Source organism: Berghia stephanieae, chromosome 8 (genome assembly GCF_034508935.2).
Source record: "Berghia stephanieae isolate SIO BIC M18660-M18661 chromosome 8, UCSD_Bste_1.3, whole genome shotgun sequence".
Lineage (NCBI taxonomy): Eukaryota > Metazoa > Mollusca > Gastropoda > Nudibranchia > Aeolidiidae > Berghia > Berghia stephanieae.
Window position 1 is genome coordinate 36,525,755 of NC_088367.1, and position 18,368 is coordinate 36,544,122.

The 18,368-nt window shown below is 38.2% G+C and overlaps 2 protein-coding genes across 2 annotated transcripts in view; one reads left to right on the top strand and one right to left on the bottom strand.

Annotated features, from left to right (window-relative positions):
* The window catches only part of LOC144977844 (uncharacterized), a 59,467-nt gene extending 57,749 nt beyond the window's left edge, over nt 1-1,718 (bottom strand). The window contains exon 1 of the mRNA XM_078923250.1: nt 1,545-1,718. Coding sequence (XP_078779376.1) covers nt 1,545-1,629 — 85 coding nt within the window. The 5' untranslated portion in view covers nt 1,630-1,718. The remainder of the gene's footprint in view (nt 1-1,544) is intronic.
* A 6,828-nt stretch (nt 1,719-8,546) lies between these two features.
* The window catches only part of LOC144978588 (NSFL1 cofactor p47-like), a 42,076-nt gene continuing 32,254 nt past the window's right edge, over nt 8,547-18,368 (top strand). Inside the window, exons 1-3 of the mRNA XM_078924862.1 lie at nt 8,547-8,691; nt 16,532-16,662; nt 17,030-17,116. Coding sequence (XP_078780988.1) covers nt 8,590-8,691; nt 16,532-16,662; nt 17,030-17,116 — 320 coding nt within the window. The 5' untranslated portion in view covers nt 8,547-8,589. The remainder of the gene's footprint in view (nt 8,692-16,531; nt 16,663-17,029; nt 17,117-18,368) is intronic.

The window sequence follows — 18,368 nt, forward strand, 5'->3', positions numbered from 1 at the left end:
TCCGGTGTGGTATTGGATGGCAATAGGATACGTACATACCAAAACACTTTATTCAGAAATCATTTTTTGTTTGTTTTTTTTTTAACTTTTTTTTTTTATATCGATTGAATTATGAATTAAAGCAAACAGTGTCATGGCAGGACGTCTTATAGGATTATGAAAACGTGATTTATATGCAGAATTTAAGACTTGTGCCAATTTTATTTTATTTTACTAGGATAATTAAAATAATTAAATAATAATATTGCTTAAGGCTTAAACAGTTTGTTTGGTTTGTTTTCTTTTCTTTTTTTTTTTTTTTTTTGTTTTGTTTTGTTTTTTTGTTGTTTTTTTTTGTTGTTTTTTTTTTTTTTTTTTGTTTCTTTTGTTTGTTTGTTTGGTTTGTTTGTTTGTTGTTTTTTTTTTTTGGTTATTTTTTTGTTTTGTTTTGTTTTTACTTTTTTTTTAAAAGAAAAATATTTGATCGATTTAACTTTAAAGTCATCTTTCGTCACGACACCGACAATCTATTTAAACGATCGATATTTGATGGACGAGTTCTCTGGCCAAATATTTAAATATATGTTTTTTTCTAGCGCATTGCAGTGAACTGTTTAATTGTGGAAGGGAAAAGTCAGGAGGAACACAGATCGTCAAATTAATGCCACTCAGCAAAATTGTTACCCACCATCTCATAATGATATTATATATGTATCGAGATACTGAAAATAGAATTTGCACTAAAGGATTTGAGCTCTTGCTAAATATTCTACAATTGGTGGGTTTGTTTATTTAATTATTTTTAATAGCAAACACTCGAATTTCTCAGTTCTATTCAATTTTACTTAAATCATTTTTCAAGCGTTTGCATTAAAATGAATTCATACCACATTGAGCGTACAGTCACAAACTCGGTGCACATATTAGCCTGTCATCTGCATTTTTTGCGGCCGCAAATATCAGGGCAATCCGCAAATTTTGGCAAGTTTCCCAAAATCGTGGCAAATTTTGGGAAAATTGGCAAATCGCGTGGCAAGTGTTGGGGAAAAAAAAAAGAAGCGAAAACAAAATAACGAAAAAAAAGTGCGAAACTTGAGAAATGTTGCAGCTTTGCTTGGGCCCGAACCAAGGGAAAAAAGTTTGGGCGCATTAATTGCTTTACATATTGTAAATTAATAAATGTAGCCTCCTTAAATGTAATAAATTGTCTTTTATATATATATTTTTCTGTATCGCGTGTTCATTTTTACTGACACGCTTAGGTCTCGTCGGCAAATTTTTTGACAAATTTCGGTCTTTTTGGCAAATTTCTTGGCAAATTTTGGGGGGGGGGGGGGGGTATGGCAAATTTTGGCAAATTTTAGGTCCCAATTTGGCAAAAAATGCAGATGACAGATTAGCAGGTCTGATAACCGAATGTTATTAATGGGCATTATTTAACATTTTTGTAAATTGACAATATTTACATTGGTTTGAGAATATTTCCATTACAACAATGAGCCCAAAACAATTTGGATTATCAAATATGCAAATAAGCACACGTCGGTCACAAATATTAATCTTACTTCCGGAACTGGTCTCTACATATGCAAAACAGTATCTGGTTGCAATTATCAAAATACCGACACAGTGGATGAAATAACTGAACATTTTCCTTGTATCTCTTCTTGGTTGTATGAAGATGGCTTTCTTTGTGCACTAGACCGAGGGAAAATGCTTACTGTCCACTTCTCTTTGCCAATTTATATAATATACTCAGTCCAAATCACACAAGACATCAGCAGTGTTACAGTTTGCGTCCATATGATTATCATTGGGTGCGCTAAAAACAGTTAACAGGTGGTATCCGATATATTGGCCATGATTACATCAAAAATTGAAATATCCCTTCTTTGACGTTTATCTATAAATTCAAGTTATTTTGTCAAGTCAACCAGGCAGTTGTTAGCAAGTGATAGGACATTGTGTTAAAGTACCTGATTAAAATGTAAGTGCGCATGGCTTTGAATTTGATCATAAATGTCACTTTTACAATAAATGAGTGATCAAATATTTATTATGTTGTCTTATGGTACGACTCTCACTATACAGATCACGGGTTCGAGTCCCGCTGTAAGCGGCGCGAAGTTGTCCTTGAAATAGGCTCGTAATTTGCATTTTCTCTCAATTCTCATGTGTAAAATGTGAACCTGGTCGTCAAAGCATTGCCTCTGTCGACATAAAGAAAACACAATACGTACAAGCTAAAGTTTTTAATACCTCATACAAAATAATACAAATACACATACACAAACACACACACACACACACACACACACACACACTCGCACACACGTAGCCACAGCTTTTTATATGTAGAATTAAGTAATTGGGGCACACAATGGTAGAGTACAATAATTTAAAAAGTAGTTTAGAATTAAAAATTAGATCTTTAAAATATAAGCCTTAGGATCTCAATAAAATATAGCATAGAATTATATTTATATGGAAATGAATGGCTGCACTTGACTTTGGAGTTAATAATTGGTATATGTGACAATGACATTGAGACATTATCTGGAAACATCACTGAGATACTGAGCTCGACAGCGGAAGAAATCCTTGGATACAAACACAGTAAAATGAAACCATGGATATGATATTTCAATTCTTTTGGTGCATTGAAGATGCTCACCAAAACAAATCATACTAAATCGAGCGTCATAGAAGATGAAAACGGAATCACATTAACCAGTAAGAAAGAAGTAATAAACAGATGGACAGAGATAGACAAAGATAGAGAAATAGACGCCGTTGTCAACAGAACCGGAGCACGTCTTCCTTCTTGGCGACTTCAATGCGCGAGTTGGTGCGGACAGATAATCATGGCACCCACGGCATAATAAAGATGAATGAGAACGATCAGGGGCTTCTTGAACTCTGCTGCTATCGCAAAGTATGCGTGACGAACGCTTACTTTCAGAACAAGGCATGCCACAATATGTCCTGGAGACATCCAAGGTCAAAACACTGGCATCAGCTGGACATGATCATCACTAAGCGTGATTCCCTAAACAGTGTTTGCAACACCAGGTCCTATCAAAGTGCTGATTGCGACACCGATCACTCCTTGATTGCCAAAAGGGTGAAACTGAAACCAAATAAATTTCATCACTCAAAGAGAAAGGGCCAGCCCATGATAAACACCAGCAAAACAGCTTATTCAGAGAAGTGCATAGAGTTCAACGAACAACTTGAGGAGACCCTCAACACAGCTCATAGAAAAGCAGAACGAAACGCAGAGGACAGCTGAAACTTTCTTAGAAACGCCATTTACAGCACTACAGTTCTGACGTATGGCAAAAGGGAGCACAAGAACAATAATTGGTTTGAAACCAGTATTACACAGAGATGGAGCCAACCATTGATGCCAAGCGCAGCGCACTTGTCAGCTATAAGCGTGACCTAAGTCAGAGGAATCTGCAGGCATTGCGAGCTCCACGCAGCAAAGCACAGCAAACAGCGTGACGTTGCGCCAGCGACTACTGGCTTCAGTTGTCAGACAAAATCCAGCAAGTGTCGGATAGTGGCATCACTGTGCCTCTTAAATCAAAGACATCACAGTGGAAGTCATCACAGACAGGGACAATCAGATAGGAATAGGGTAGAGCACTACCTGGAACTTTACGCCAGAGAAAACTCCGTCACCCAAAAAAGCGTTAGAAGCAATTGAAGAACTACCTGTACTGAACGAGCTAGATTCTGAACCAATGATGGAGAAGCTCAGTAAAGCAATCGGTATTCTGGTCTGTGGCAGAGCACCCGGTGAAGACAGTATTCCACCCGAGATCATCAAATGTGGAAAGCCAGCCCTTTTGGAACCATTACATAAACTCCTGTGTTTTGCTGGAGAGAAGGCAAGATACCTCATGATTTGCGCTACGTCAAGATTATTACCCTCTACAAAAACAAGGGAGACCGCAGTGACTGTAATAGCTACAGGAGAATGTCTCTAGGTAAAGTCTTCGCGCGCGTTGTCCTCGCTCGGCTGCAAGTACTTGCCGAGCGTATCTACCCAGAGTCACAGTGTGGCTTCAGAGCCGAGAGGTCGACAGTGGACATGTTTTCTCAGTACGTCAGCTCCAAGAGAAATGCAGAGAACAGCGGCGCGAATCAAGGCTGTGTCCTTGCACCGACCTTGTTCGGTATATTTTTCTCCCTATTTCTGAAGTTTGCATTCGAACAGTCCTCAGAAAGAGTCCAAATGCATACCAGAAGTGATTGGAAGTTGTTCAATCTGGCACGACTGAGAGCAAAGACCAAGGGAAATGCTATTTGCAGATGATGCAGCTCTATACTCGCACATCGAGGAAGACCTTCAGCGCCTGATAGGTATTCCCACACATGCAGGGAATTCGGGCTGACGATCAGCATCAAGAAAACAAATGTCATGTGTCAGGACGTCCCCTCTACACCAACAATTTGCATTGACAACTAGGAGCTAGAACTCAATGATCACTTCACATACGGGGGTAGCGTAGCTCAGCTGTAAGGTCTTTGCTTCGTACCCGAAAAGTACCGAGTTCAATCACTCGCCTCTGCGCTGTGTGGCCTTGAGCAAGTCAACTCGCCCTAACTCAATTTGCGGCGCTACACTGCAACTGACGCCTGGGTTATTCCAGTCTTAACTTGGATTAGACCCTTGAGAAAAAATTCCCCTCTCGGATGAAAAAAGGGAATTTATTTGTTATTTATTATACCTGGGCACAACCATCACTAGCAACCGCTCACTTGATGCAGAATTAGACAATCGCATCGCTAAAGCTGCCACTGTCATGGCAAAATTGAGCAAGAGAGTGTGGACCAACAAGCAACTCACTTTGAACACCAAACTCAGTCTACCAGGCGTGCATACTCAGAAGCCTAATGTACGGTAGTGAATCCTGAAAAATATATGCCAGACAGGAGACCCGCCTGGAAAACTTCCACATTCGTTGTCCACGACGAATTCTCGGCATCATGGGGCATGATAGATTCACCAACACTGCAGTGCTGGAAGGAGCGAACTCCCTCGGTATGCATCTCATGCTCTGCCAGCGACGTGTGCGATGGCTTGGTCACTATACAGGATGAACGATGGGCGCATACCCAAAGACACCATGTACGGTGAATTAGCTTCTGGACGTCGAAAGACCGGCCACTCAGCTCTGCGTTTCTATGATGTCTGCAAACGATCCATGAAACTGATAGGCATCAACTCAAGCACATGGGAATCGCTTGCTGACGACCGCAGTGGCTGAAGATATGCGATGAGGGAGGGAGTGAAGAAAGGTGAGGAGAGGAGAGAAAAATAAGTTTGAGGAGAAGAGAGCAAGGAGAACCAAACTCTAAACAAACTACGTGCAGGAACTGCGGTAGAGACTGACATGCAAGGATCAGACGACTGAGTCACACCCGTCGATGCTCTCAACAAGACTGATGAGACCGAAGTCATACAGGCAGCAAACCATCTTTTCTTGAGACGGAAGGATACCTATTATTATTATTATTATTATTATTATTATTATTATTATTATTATTATTATTATTATTATTATTATTATTATTATTATTATTATTATTATTATTATTATTACAGTGGCAAGATTGCATTTACAGTCTCTTGGTCAAAATTTAATGGTCACGAAGCGACGTGTGTACATAAATGCAGGTCTGACATCCGAACGCAATCATGGGCATCACTGTCGCAATGGACAATATTTTGCTTCATTATTTAAGATTTCCATTGTAACAATGATCCCATAATAAACCGGGCTATCTGACCTGCAAATAAGTGCACGTCAACATAAGGGAAAGAGGGACATTCTAACTTGACGACGAGACTCATTTAGGCAAGATGTCATTATGAACCAGAGGACCGGGTACACAATATGTGTATATTGTCTTCTAAAGGACTATTAAAACCCGAGCAAAGCGGAATTCGGAATATGGGGGGGGGGGGGGGGGGGGGGGGGGTCATGAAATAAATCAGTCTGAGAATATGGAACAACAACCGCAAAATCTTCTACTTCGGTTCAAGGACTGGCTTTGCAATCGAACGCAATAAGTTGTCATTGACGGAAACTCAAGCGAAAAATACAATATATCCTATCAGGAGTACCACAAGGAACAGTACATGGGCATTTCTGCTAATGATATTTATAAATGACCTCGGAAACGAATTATCTCCCCAAACAAGGTGTTCGCAGACGATAGCCTTCTTTTCATGACAATAGATAGTAGCTCAGATGCACATGAACTCCATAAAGAACTTGATTGCTTCCAGACGTGGTCAGATACATGCCACCAAAATGCTATGCCACAATTACACACTGCATGATCATCCCTTACAACATGTTGACTTCATAAAATGCCTCGGAGTCCATCACAATAAGAAACTTAAGTGGCAAACCCATATAGAACATATTACAGCAAAGGCAAGTAAGATGCTGGGGTTTCTCAAACCAATGCCCACGAAGAATTAAAGCCCAGGAGTACACAGCGCCTATCATGCCAATATTAGAATATTATGCCAGCGACGGGTGGGACTCTTCACACACAAAAATTACATAGACATGATTGAAAAAGTGCAAAGAGCATCTGCAAGATTCGCAACCGCCTCTCCATCGTCCTCCTTTGTCTTATTCATCCGCCTTCCTGTCTATTTATCCATCTATCTATCTATCTATCTATCTATCTATCTATCTATCTATCTATCTATCTATCTATCTATCTATCTATCTATCTATCTATCTATCTATCTATCTATCTATCTATCTATCTATCTATCTATCTATCTATCTATCTATCTATCTATCTATCTATCTATCCGTCTATCTATCTTTCTTTCTCTTCATCTTCCACCTTTTCATCATTTCATTCATCTACCTACCAACCAAATCCACTGATCTACCTACCTATCTAGCAATCTATGTAAATATACGTATCTATCTCTTCATAGCCCCCCCCCCCCTCTCTCTCTCTCTCTCTCTCTCTCTCTCTCTCTCTCACTCTCTCTCTCTCTCTCTCTGTCTCTCTCTCTCTCTCTCTCTCTCTCTCTCTCTCTCTCTCTCTCTCTCTCTCTCTCTCTCTCTCTCTCTCTCTCTTTCTCCATCCCTTTAACTTTCCCCTTCAGTCTCAAAGAATACACAGGCATCTAAAATTGAAACATTCCATATTCAAAGCTAATGTTTTACTTTAAAAAATTGAGCTTTACAATATCCACTAAATGTGATCAAAGCGCTTTACAAGGGGTCCCTGGTCAACAGCAACATTTAATATGTAGGACGGGACATGCCGCCTGTTAGGCGATATTACAATTTTTCAGACAAAGATAACGCTGTTAACGGCCAGGTACTCATTTTACACCTCAATACGGTGAGAGAATGTGAGTAAAGAGCCTTGTCCAAAGACTCAACTATGCACCGAGCGCGAGGCTCGAACCCAGGACTTTCCGCTAGACCATTATAATGCACTAGACCCATGGCCGACTAGAGTACTATAGTTACGTCATGACTAGACCACATAGCCGCACTACTGTAGGAGTGTTCATTGATAGATGGATGCGTCTGAGTCATAGAAATAGCCTTAGCGTGTGTGTGTGTGTGTGTGTGTGTGTGTGTGTGTGTGTGTGTGTGTGTGTGTGTGTGTGATAGTCAAACTTTAGTAGGTTTAATGAAGTCTTGTTTCACACGCGTGACACACCTATACGAAGTTCCCTGCCACCCAGACACACTAACATCTGACAAGGAGTGAGGGCTGTGGAAGAACCACAGACTACCGTGTGCAAACGTTGGCGATTGGTATCGGATGGCAAACTGTGATCGTTTGAAATGATTCGAAACACTCGTTACCCCTCCGCTCGCTCGGATCCTGATCGTCTCAAGCTCGTCTCACGTGTCAAGATCGTCTCAAGCTCACAAGACGCCCGATCGTTTTACTAACTCGATCGTTTTACTAACTCGCTCTCCCGGCATTGAGATCGGACGCTGAATCGTGGCTTGGCGCTCGGCGCTCGAGTAAAAGCGATCAAATAGCGCAGTAAAACTAGCTGCCCCAAACGTAAACAATAACAAGTTGCTAGTGATTTTCGTTAGGGACCGGAATAATTTACGCACAATATAGGTCTCCCAATGTTGTAGTTTGAGTTGTAGGCAATACACTTTCAGTATTGAAAATATGTACATAAAATCTAACAGTTGCAGAAATAATAATATAAGGCTAAATTATTCTGAAAACCAGGCTCCGAATAATTCTCGTCTTGTTCACACCAGCGCAATAATTTGTTTTGGTCTAAAAATAGATAGACTGTAACTTTTGATAAATTTTACCTTTTGTTCCATAAAATATCCATATCTAGACATTATTTGATGCATGATCGAGTATTAGGAATATGTGTTTCTTTTGCCACCTAACAGCCAAATTTTAAAGGTTATTTTTGTCTATGATTTACATTGGAACGTGAGCTGTCAAGACAGGAACATGTGGTTTGCCATGTGCTTCTCGCCTTTGTTTACGTTTGGGGCACCTAATTTTACTGCTCTATACCTAACCCAACACTAGGGGACACCACTCTGAGGCAAATTCAGGAAAATGGCTGACAAAGACAGTCTCATTCAACAGTTTATTAGTGTTACTCAGACTGACACTGACAGAGCCAGGTTTTATCTGGAATCTTCAGCATGGAATTTAGAGGTAAGAGTCTTCAACATTCATACAACAGACTTCCAGTCACATCTAATTTGTTACATTCCGAAAAGAGGTCGACCGAATAATCCCGCAGCCCACAGCCACAATTTTTTTTTTTTTTCAAATGGATTCCAAAACAGGCTCTGCCAATAATAACGAAAATTGGTTATTCCCAGACAGGTCTCTGGGAATACGGTAATTTCTTATTCCCAGACACTTTTTTTAAAAACTCCGCTTTAAAGATTATCCACATTCCAGAATATGGAATGTTTCGAAATGCACATAGAAATAAGTAAAGTTAATAAAATATCAATAAAAACATAAAATTAACCAACATTAGATCAGTCGTTACACATTTTACACAATATATGCGTCTACTTTCGTGTGGATGTCATGGCCGAATGGTTAAGTCGTCTGACTTAAGGCTTGCCAGAATCGATGTTGTGGGTTGGAATCCTGGTTCCGCCACTTTTAAAAATTATTTACAAAAAATTTTTATTCCGTCTTCTTGTTACAGTGCGTTGCAAATGATAAATGCCCATCCCCCCCCCCCTCTTTTTTTTCTTTATCTCACTTTCTCTCTCTCTCACTCTCTCTGTCTCTCACTCTCTCTCTCTCTCTCACTCTCTCTCTCTCTCTCTCTCTCTCTCTCTCTCTTCTCTCTCTCCTCCTCTCTCTCTCTTGAGTTCCTCTAGCAAATATATTCACAATCTCAAAAAGTATATTCTGAAAAGAATAAATAATTAAAAAACAAACAGAAATATTCAGAGAGCGACCAAATGGTCAGATAGAGGGGAAAAAAACAATTTGAAAAAAAATAAAATGATATAACTATTTTAAGAAATTCATGCTCTGAAATGGAACAAGGCCAAACAAAAAAGGAGAAAAGAATAGACTCACCCAAAAACAAATAAAAGGGGAGCGATCGGATTCGAATCTGTGCAGCTAAAGTAAAAGGAGAAAAGGTGGTCTAACCCACTGAGCTGTCTATTCACACTGGTACCGATGTATCTTAAAATTCATATATGAGCTAGACAAATTTTCCACCATCTTTGCTTCCTTGTTTTGATAGTTATTTTCGTCTCTGATTCGAATATGTTGCTGGATCTAGTTTTGTGGACGTGTGATAATAAATTGTATTGTCTTGTATGAAGAAGACAGAAAAAAAACCAGGTCTTGTCGGTTTTGGGATTTGGGGCGAACAACACCTTGGCCTAAGAATTCGTCCGCGAAATAAACAAATTCCCGGCCATCATCAATATCCCCAAAATTGTGGTCAGAATGAACAAATTATAGAAACAAGAGATGATCAATAAAGTTAACAGGTAGATAGGTAGTGAAAATTTTAATGGTTGGTGGACTATGAACAGATTTGATGATTAACAACTTTCTTGCTGGTTGAAAAAAAAGGGGAATTGTCAGTTTGACGTTTTCAGTTCAAATTCAAAGTGATAAAAGAAATTTCATTGATCCATTTGCTTTAAAAACATTTTTTAAAAAAGCTGGATTTGACATTTGATCACTATATTTACTTTCATCTTATGTTAAATATCACTTGATATTAACTGTTTTGGTACACAAATAACCACTGACATTTTCTTCAGAATATTTGGTATTTTTCACGCCTAGTTTGGCATGTTGCATAAAATCTTTCTGCCAACTTGTTACATGTGTCTCCCATAATAACGAAAATTGTTTTTTTGTTTATTTTGTGGATGTATCCCTAGGCCTAGGTGTTGTTCGCCCCAAAACCGACCACACCTGGGTTTTTTTCCTGTCTTCTTCATACAAAACAATGCAATTTATTATCACACTTCCACAAAACTAGATCCAGCAACATATTATTCGAATCAGAGTTGAAAATAATTATCAAAACAAGGAAGCAAAGGTGGTGGAAAATTATGTAGCTCATATAATTTTAAGATACACCGATATCGGCGTGGATAGACAGCTCAGTGGGTTAGGCTACCTTTCATTTTGTTCCTTTTAGCTGCACAGGTTCGAATCCGATTGCTCCCTTTTTTTATTTTTATTTTTATTTTTTTGAGCGAGTCTATATTTTTCTCCTTTTTTGTTTGCCTTCTTCCATTTCTGAGCATGATTTTCTTAAAATTGTTTTTATTTTAAAAATAGAGATAGATTTTTTTTCTCTATCTGATGATTTGGTCGCTCTCTGAATTGTTTTGTTTGTTTGCTTTATTTATTCTTTTTAGAATATATACTTTTTGAGATCGGAGTGGGGACGAATGTGACAATTTGCTAGAAAGGAACCAAAAGAGAGAGAAAGAAAAGAATTTATTTTTTTTTAAGGGGAGGGGGGGTGGATGGGACATTTATCATTTGCTATGCTTTGTAGAAAGAAGATGAAAAAAAAGAAACAAAAAACAAGTGGCGGAACCAGGATTCAAAGTCACAGCATTGCTTCTAAAGATGACTTAACCATTCGACCATGACACCCACATGAATGTCGGTGCATATTGTGTATATATAGTAGACCTGTAAATTCTCAGTCAATTAACTGAAATCAGTCAATTTGTCAAATTCAAATATTTTTTTAAAAGGAAAGAAAGAAAGAATTCACAAATCGTAGTCGAATGACCGTAAAGTAATTAGGAGTGTTCCACAGCGCTGCGCATAGCTCAATGGGGCTGTTTATATTAACGATGGATATATTGCCAAGGCTAAACGATGCGTTTTAGAATTGGTGTGTCTGAACACATCCCAGTGTATTTTCACCCAGCCTTATTTAAATTATTGTTTCACTCTCCAAACCTGTCATGATCCCAACGGTAGCCAATTTTAACTGAGCCGCCGAGCGATAAATTTCACTGTTTCATCTAAGCCAAAATTGACCACATTTACATGAGGGGTCGTAAAGAATGAATAAGTAAAATGGGAAAGCTGGAAGTGCGTTATGTAGACACCTTCAAATCGAAAGTTAGGATAGATTGCTACAAGCACATCTCGATTGCCTCACGTTGTAAACAAACTGGTTGACCGTTTCTTCACTGATTGGGTACCTAATTATAAGGAACAATGGTAAGTAGCCTAATTAATTCCCGCGCAAATTAGGATGTTTTCTGCCATTGTTTTGCTCAAGCGAGCTTGCTGTTTACTGTGGCGATTTACCATTCATTTAGATTCTTTGGATTTTTCCGCTACGGCTACGCCTGCCGAAGTTTCTTCATATGGTGATAATTCACTTCTCCTACTTAATGATTCAGTGTAATTGGCCAGAAGTCAGATTTATTTCAGTTTTTTTTTTTCTGTCATTAACTGACTGAAAATCAAGTTTGCTCATTGCTACTTATATTTTAATGTTCTCACAATGCCTGAGCTGTTTGTGGATCGCAATTCAGACTTGTCGAGCATCGATAAAGATATGAGGAATAAATTCAATTGGTCATGGCCCTAGAAGTTAAAGATGATAATGGTGATTATTTTTCTGACTGTGTCAGAAAAAATCCAGAGGCAGGAATATGACTTTGATGAAGTCGTCTTTACTTATATACTTATATGAATGACGTGCTTATTTAGCATTCCTTCTACATCAAATCAATGGCAGTAGTACTGCAAATAGTAGATATCATTCATTTCAGTTGCAGTAGTAGTAGCCTACTGCAATTTTTAGGGCACCTAAATCGACATAAATGTATTGAACATCTTGCTCTCACAGGAAAGATAGAAGGCAAAAAGAGTAAAGGTAGACCAAGAAAAACATATTTGAATAGTTTGAACAGCTGGGTGACAAAGAAAGAGAAGAGTAATATTAGTTTTCTGAGGTTATCTGATCAGAGAGATGAATGGCGTACCATGATCACCGATGTCTGGCACAGACTTGGTACTTGAAGAAGAAGAAGTACCTAAATCGACATAAATGTATTGAACATCTTGCTCTCTCAGGAAAGAAAGAAGGTAAAAAGAGTAAAGGTAGACCAAGAAAAACATATTTGAATAGTTTGAACAGCTGGGTGACAAAGAAAGAGAAGAGTAATATTAGTTTTCTGAGGTTATCTGATCAGAGAGATGAATGGCGTACCATGATCACCGATGTCTGGCACAGACTTGGTACTTGAAGAAGAAGAAGTACCTAAATCGACATAAATGTATTGAACATCTTGCTCTCACAGGAAAGATAGAAGGTAAAAAGAGTAAAGGTAGACCAAGAAAAACATATTTGAATAGTTTGAACAGCTGGGTGACAAAGAAAGAGAAGAGTAATATTAGTTTTCTGAGGTTATCTGATCAGAGAGATGAATGGCGTACCATGATCACCGTTGTCTGGCACAGACTTGGTACTTGAAGAAGAAGAAGTAGCCTACGAGCCTAGAGCTTTATTGTGTATAGAGGATTGGGCGCAAAATATAAATAAGCTACATTTTTTTATTTTTAAAAAAATTATTACTATTATTATTATTATTATTATTTTGCATTTCATTGACGATGACGATGCATCTGTTGTTGTGTAGTGATGGTGGTGTTGATTTGGTGATTGTGATTGTAGTGGTGTGATGAGTGATGATGATGTAGTTGTGGTAGATACTGATGATGACTATAAGGGTAATGATGATGATATAATGGTGGTGGCGGTTTCTGTTGTTTTGGATGTGGTAGCTGTGGTAGTGATAGTAATGATGATGATGTGATAGTTGTGGTTGTAGTAGTGGCGGTGGTAGCGATGATGATGAGGAGGAGGATGATGATGTAAAGGTGGTGGTGGTGGTTGCTATAGTTTTGATAGCAATGTGGAAGTTGCTGTGGTTGTAGTAGTAATGACAATGTGGTGGTGGCTGTAGTAGTAGAGGTAGTTTATTGATGGTAACTTCTATTATTTGCAAGAGCAGAGATATGAGTCATGAGCAACTGTATGTGTGTGTTAGAGAGAGAGAGAGATTCCTGGAACTTTCTAAAATATATTTCACTAACTGTAAATAATAAACGGGGACGCAACTATTTTCATTAAAGTAATTTGACAGATTAGCTGATTGATTTCAAGATGTGAACGAATGATCAAGTGGGAGAGGTGGGAATGGGGAAATTTTCATGGTTTGGATTGGGGTTGCAATAACAAAACCAAACACGATCTTGTCAAGTTTCAGACTTGAAGGAAAAGTTGAAACATTCAAAATCTCAATTCTCAGTCACACAAAATGTTTCAATCACCCCTCCTTATCTTTCCTTCTCAAACTAACACTCTCATTCAACTTCAAGCTATTTGACAACACAACATTTTGAACAGAAAATACAGTGTTGTGTTCAGTGAGGGGTCAAAGACTAATTTTCAGAGACGGGAGAGCGCTTCTACTACTGCAATTATTGATTACGCCTTGAAATCACTATTCGTTGTACTACTAACTGCGAATAAGCAGCACCTAGATTGAATAAATAAACACATGACAAAAGATCCACAGTGAAAATACAAATTGAAAGAGATGGTAGAACGAGGAGCTTTCGGAAGGCCTCCCATTAGTATCCTGAAGTGAAGTTATTGGCACGTAGTGATCTTTTTAAGATTAATACTCTCATTTTCTTTCACTTATTTATATCCTTTTTTTAGCCACTGACCTTCCAATTGGTGAATCATCAACTTTCTACTATTAGCAAGTTAACAATTACACTCCCAAGCTACAACGATTGACTAACAACGAGTAAGAAAATGAATATCTGTCCTAAAGCCTAAGACATTTGTCGATCTTTGTAGGTTGGGAACTTAATCGTTAACTTGCTATTAATTGCCACAGAGTTATGTCAATAATATTATGTACTCTCTCTCTTTCTCTCTCGCTCTCTCTCTCTCTCTCTCTCTCTCTCTTCTCTCTCTCTCTCTCTCTCTCTCTCTCTCTCTCTCTCTCTCTCTCTCTCTCTCTGTATGGTTGGCGCTGAAGAAACCAATGGTCTGGTTGTATTTCAGCGGCGTCCTCATTGGGCGCGGGTCCATGTCAATCAGGCCTTGAAATCGTTTAGGTGTGGTGCCATGATGACCAGTTCATCCAGCCCATTCCACTCCGAGATAGTTCTAATGAAGAAAGAATTTCTGTAGTTTTGTGTTCTTGTCTGTGGGATTTTGAAGCAATTCGAATTGTTTGTGGCGTATCTCTCTATGGGGTTTTCGGTTATGTGGTTGGCAAAAGTGAGTGCTCGGATTTTTCTTCTGTTTGGTCGTGGCGTGAAAGAGGAGTCTGCCTTTATTGATGGTATTTGATCTGTTATAATCTTGAACATGAATGACAGACGGGTTTCTTTTCTTCTTTGTTGGAAGCTGATGAGGTTTCTTTCTTCTAACATTTTTGTCATGCATCCTGGGGTTCTGCTCTTATAGTTCCCAGTTATGAACTAGGAGGCCTTGTCTCTGGACTCTCTCAAGTTTTTGAATATCCTCTTTTCCGGGAAGGATTCCAAGCAACTGCTCCGTATTCCAATTGTGATCTCACAAGTGCGAGGTAGGCGTTTTGTTTGCATGATGTTGGGGCGATGCTAAGATTTCGGCAGAGAAAGGCGAGGGTGGAGCTTGCCTTTTGGGTTATTTTGTTAATGACCCATTTCAAGTCCTTTGAGAAGGTGATGCCAAGGTATGCGTTATCGTTGACTTGTTTCAGGATGGTGTTGTTTCATTGTACTTTTTAGCTGTGCTGAGGATGTAGCATTTGTTTGCGTTAAATTTCATTCCCCAACAATCATTAGCCCACTGTTCGAGACTATTCAAGTCCTCTTGTAGAATTTTTGATCGTTTGCAGATTTTATTGGTCGGTATATTAGACAGTCATCGGCGAATAACCTAATCTGAGATTTTACTCGTAGAGGTAGGTCAATGATGAAACAAAGAAATAGTATGGGTCCTATCACCGTTCCCTGTGGTACTCTTGATATGACTGGACATTCATCCGATGACGATGACTGGACAGTCATCCTCATTATAGTTTCCTTTAAAATGAAATAAAGGAAACCCTGCTTTTAAAAAAAAAGTCTTATCAGGCGTTATATTTGCCGATTCATTTTTTGTTTTTGTTTTTTATGCTGAATCTGAAGTTTGGACCCTATAACAACAGTTGTCTTTGTTTTGATATTATTTTAACTCATCTTGGAATTCATGAATTATAAAAATTAAAAACAAATGGCGGCACATCTAGACTCACACCTTTTCATGATCAGGAACAAATAAATATGATTGGAAGAAAGTGGTGAGATTCTAGATTCGTATGTACGCAAATGAAGGCTCGACTGAAATCACCGCATGTACCTGAAGAGTTGTAAGGAGCAAGGTCCCTGCTGCCATCTTGCTTTGTTTACTACACAGAGACTGAATTGCCACATTGGCTGTTCCTGATAAATAGTAGTAAATAGCACCACCTTGGCAAAATTTAGGGAAGGGATGAGAGAGAGAGGTCATATTATGAAAAAATCTAGATGAAACTAAACTAAAACTCTCTCTCTCTCTCTCTCTCTCTCTCTCTCTCTCTCTCTCTCTCTCTCTCTCTCTCTCTCTCTCTCTCTTTCTCTCTCTCTCTCTCTCTCTCTCTCTCTCTCTCTCTCTCTCTCTCTCTCTCTCTCTCTCTCTCTCTCTCTCTCTCTTTCTTTCTCTCGATCTATCTTATTTCTTAATTTCTTTAAGATCTTAAGCCAAAAGTGAAATGTCTCTTTGCTGATGTCTAAAACAATGAAAACTATATTTTGGACAATTAACATTCAACATTTCAAAGAGCTTGATGATTTTACAATAAGCCACATCACTGAAGCGCCAGTCTCATATGTGTTGTTTTACCTTGTGATTATTACTCAATCAATGATTAAGGGACCGAAGCAGACAGCAAATGCATCCACTCAATATGCACATTATTATTCATTGAAGGTTGCTATGAGTAGTTTTTGGGACTCCACGTGTGATGGTCCAGATGCTAATGACACAGCTGAAGACCAGGCACCTTCTGTCTCAGATATATCCATGCCGACAGCACCTTCCAGAAATCCTGATGCCAGCAGGTAGTTGTTTTACTTTTATATGATACAAAATAAGGGACATTTTAGAAGAAAAGCATTGAAAGGAGATGTTAAGAAAAGTTTTAGTAATCTGTTCAGTTTACCAGGACTTATTTAGATTTATTTTGATAAAGGCGTAACAATTTTTTGTATTTCTAAGACCTTTAAAATCATTCTTAATAATTTTTTACATGTACACTATAAATATCAATATGAAAACAATAAACTGATAACCATAAAGAATTCAAAACATTGTAGACCAACGGGAGGTACAAGCATATTTTGTTTGTCTTTGTCCTTCTTTCTTTTTTTCTCCAACCTAATGGCAGATATCTAATTGCTCCTAATCATTTTACCTTTTTAATTTTAGGGTGACAACATTCAGCAGCATGACAGTTGATTCAGACTCCTCAGATGAAGAAGGTCAGGCTTATTATGCTGGGGGTTCAGACCGGAGGTAAATGCAGCAAAAGTATCGCACAGCTTATACAACTTGGATAGTTCTTTATTTTATAGAGACAAGTATAATATCATTAAGATCGTATGTTGTGAGTGTATGTGTTTGTTTGTTTTTTTTCGAGAGATTTTTTTTGAGTAACTACCCATTCATCATATTTGCACTCAATACCTTTCAAACTACTTTTGGATTTTTTTTTTTATTGCTTTGCGTAACGTATTTGACAATCATTGAAGTTTCAATGCATGCCATTTTTGACAATCATTGAATTTGACATCACCGTTGCTCAGTGGCAGTTTCGATGCAAGTTGAATTTAGACGTGATGACTTGTAACTGGTGTTTTAGACAATTAAACTGCTATTCACTGCTTTCCAGCAGGGTTTTTACTTCTTAACAAATCAAAACCAAAACTGGAGAATCAGCCAATCATTGGAAAATTTCTTGAATTGTTGCTTCTAAATTCATGACATAATTCCTGCTATAGATGGAAATGATGGTCTAAATCCTTATCAAGATGATTCATAATCAGATGATTTTGTTGCCAAATTTGATGATAATGATCAATATTATAGTGGTGATCGAAATAGATCTAGGTGAGACCTGTGACTCTTAACAACTAATTTTCACAAGAAGCCGGTCCCAACGGTAGTACAGTTTATTGGGATGGCTCAGTTCTTGAACAAATTGAACAAATCATCCCTATTAAGCAGCAGCCTTGAAATTGAGCAATTTTTCAGATTTACCATAATCCACTTTGCATTTATCCAGACTTTTGATACATGTCAGTTATTGCAACAACGTTTATCAGACATTTCACGTCTTAAGGGGATATGCGGGTAATTTTTGGCGATTTTGGTGCCCGATACTAAAATTGAGTTATTAACGTTTTTGGGTACTTAAATATCCAACTTTCAATTTTTACCATTTATACCAGTGAAAAAATGTTTAAATTACTTTTTAAAATGATTTTTCAACCCCTATGTTTATACAATGTTCATCAAAAAGACCCCTTCTTACAAACAAAAACTCCTTAGCAACAAAAGTTTCTATCAAATTTGTATCCACTTGTTATACATTATTAGAAAGGTAAGAGAATACCTGAAATTATAGTATCAAGTATTAAAAACAGTTATCTCCCAGCATTTGGTAATTCATGTTTTAAATCAGGGTAGGTGTTCGTCTCTTTTTTTGACATACAACACTTCCCACAGTTTTCAATATACAATCTTGAAATTTGGAGATCTTGTGGAC